Source organism: Echinops telfairi, unplaced genomic scaffold (assembly GCF_000313985.2).
Source record: "Echinops telfairi isolate 266 unplaced genomic scaffold, ASM31398v2 ScPeMD7_7421;HRSCAF=8459, whole genome shotgun sequence".
Lineage (NCBI taxonomy): Eukaryota > Metazoa > Chordata > Mammalia > Afrosoricida > Tenrecidae > Echinops > Echinops telfairi.
In genome coordinates this window covers 17,453,214-17,455,676 of record NW_022111321.1, presented here as the reverse complement: position 1 = coordinate 17,455,676, position 2,463 = coordinate 17,453,214, and the positions used below count along the sequence as shown (strand labels likewise).

The 2,463-nt window shown below is 41.4% G+C and overlaps 1 protein-coding gene across 1 annotated transcript in view; it reads right to left on the bottom strand.

The window, feature by feature from the left end:
• The window catches only part of ATM (ATM serine/threonine kinase), a 106,409-nt gene that overhangs the window by 45,440 nt on the left and 58,506 nt on the right, over positions 1-2,463 (bottom strand). The window contains exon 32 of the mRNA XM_045297739.1: positions 85-240. Within this exon, the coding sequence (XP_045153674.1) occupies positions 85-240 (156 nt within the window). The remainder of the gene's footprint in view (positions 1-84; positions 241-2,463) is intronic.

The window sequence follows — 2,463 nt, the reverse complement described above, 5'->3', positions numbered from 1 at the left end:
GGGAACAGCAAATCTTTGATATATGCCTTTATTAAAATAATGTTGACATAAATTTTGAAAACCACAACTTCTAAATTCCATTACCTTTTCTCTTGATCACCCATGTTTTTCTGATCGGCATAGATTTCTGCATAAAGCAATGCTGTAAAGTGAGCCGCACAAGACTGAGCCACTTTGGCAACTTCTAGATAGTTCAAATCCAGCCAGAAAGCATCATCGTAAACGGTTCCTGAGAGAGGTCTAAAGAAAAATTGAATATAATATTATATCTGAAATTTCCTTTAATATCATTATCTAAAAAAACCCCAGCATATCCATGGATAGTTACACTGAAAATTATATTCAAATAAATGAAAACCACATTTAACTAAAATACAGCTAGCTGTGTCAAATTCGCCTACTCTCTAAAATCTGTTACGACGCAATCCCTATGCACAGTGTGTGCAGTCATGATCATTCTGGACATGTGAACAGCAGAGAGAAACGTGAGCTGTCCAAGGTTCATGCTCTCATCTGAGACAGTGCAAGGTGGGGCTCTGCCTCTTGTTTCAGCTCTCAGACTGTAACTAGTGTGCAGTAGGTCATCTATGCAGTGCCATACGCTTCACGTTTCTGTTGCTGAGTTGACTGTTTAAAGTAGCCTCCAACTGCTGGTGGTGTAATGGTTAAGTGCTCTGTTGCTAACTGAAAGGTTAAAGGTTCAAAACACCAGTCGTTCTGCTAGAGGAAAGACTGGGCGGTCTGTTCTCCTAATGATTTCCGTCTAGGAAATCCTGCAGGGTAGGTCTCCTGTGCCCTACAGGGAGGGTTTCTTTAACTGGAATCAAACTGGATAGCACACAACGAGATAGTGCTGAAGTGCTGGCTACTGTTCCTAACCACAGGAAAGGTGTGACGGGCCTCATGGGGAAAACAGGTGCTAAATAAGCATCCTTCGGGCATGAATATTCACTGTTAATGAGTCAACGGCATGCCTGAGGTAAGGTGTTATTCAACAGAAACACAAATAAAAGAAGGCTATATATTGATTAGTGCACTATTATAATCAGAGGTTCACCAGAAGCTAACTCTGAATTTCCCCTGGGAGCAGTATGTTAGTACTCATTAATTCAGTCTTAGCAGTAAGGCTATATATAATGCTACCACATATAAAGAGAATTGACTGCATAAATATTCCTGTATGGATAGTTGACTAGCCCTATTTCTCAGCCTTTGGGGGTCACAAACCTCTCAAGAGACTCTAATGAAGATGTTTGACTATCATTCTACACATAGTTGAGAAGCAAACTCGCCCTTCACCATGGGATCAACAGACCAGAGGCTAAGAATAGGTTTTGCAGAAACACTAACAAAAGGCACACAATCAATGCAATGGATATACTTAGGCTTTCATACAAGGCAGTACATCTCGTTCCTGCTACAGCTCATTTTCACCTTAGCTTACTGTCTGGGCTGAGCTATTAAAAAAAATCTACCGCTGGGTATATGCATTCAAGTGAATTTGCTGTTGCACGAACAAACCCAAGTGTATACAGACACAGAGGAAGAAAGGCTCATGGAAATATCTTTGTCAAAACTAAACTATAGAGATATGGCATGGTACTGGTTCAGAACATGGGCTTCAGCGTAGGAAACACTTAGGTTTAAACTAGCTGTGTGATTCTGTGTAACTTTTCTAAGTCTCCATTTCCTCATCTCAAAAAAACAAAAACAGCATACATTTCAGGGTCGTTGCCACGATCAAACAATATTTGTACAGTTGATGAAAAAGCACCTACTGAAACCAAACCCACTGCCGTCGAGCTGCTTCTGACCCGTGCAGGGCTTCCGAGAGTCGACAATCTGTACTAGCGCAGGGTCTGAGGAGTTTGAACGGCTAATTTTGCGGTTGGTAACCCAACGCAACCCCTTATTTGTTGCTATTATTTCTGAGGATCCTCAAGTTCAGAGAATTTAAATAATGTGTAGGGAAAGGAATGCCAGGCATTCAACATTAGAGTCCTCATTACCATATCCATCTTGTTGGTCAAAGGGGGTAAGACAATAGGTAACTTGTGGAGATCACAAAGCTTCCAAGGGTCAAACTTGGGTCTGAAGTCAGTCCCTTTGCTGTTCCTCTATGTCCTATTCATATTTTCTCAAGGACTCTTCTTTCAGGCCTTGTTTAACATTAAGAATTTGCATCCTTTCTAAATCCTGATAATGTCACCACTTTTCTATCCCAATGATAAATTTGAAATGAATGACTTTGAAGTGAAACGGCCTCCCGGCCCCAAGAAAAGAGATTCTTCTAGTTATAGCAAACTTTTTGGTGGGCTCTCTCGGACTCTGCGAGGGACAGACTTAGTTAAAATGCATTTTCATATCGCGCCCCAACTCTTGCTTTCATCCTTTCCTAAGCTGCCACCATCGGTCTGGCAAACGTTGGCTTGTTACTGGTCCTGCGGAGACTGAAAGTCACAG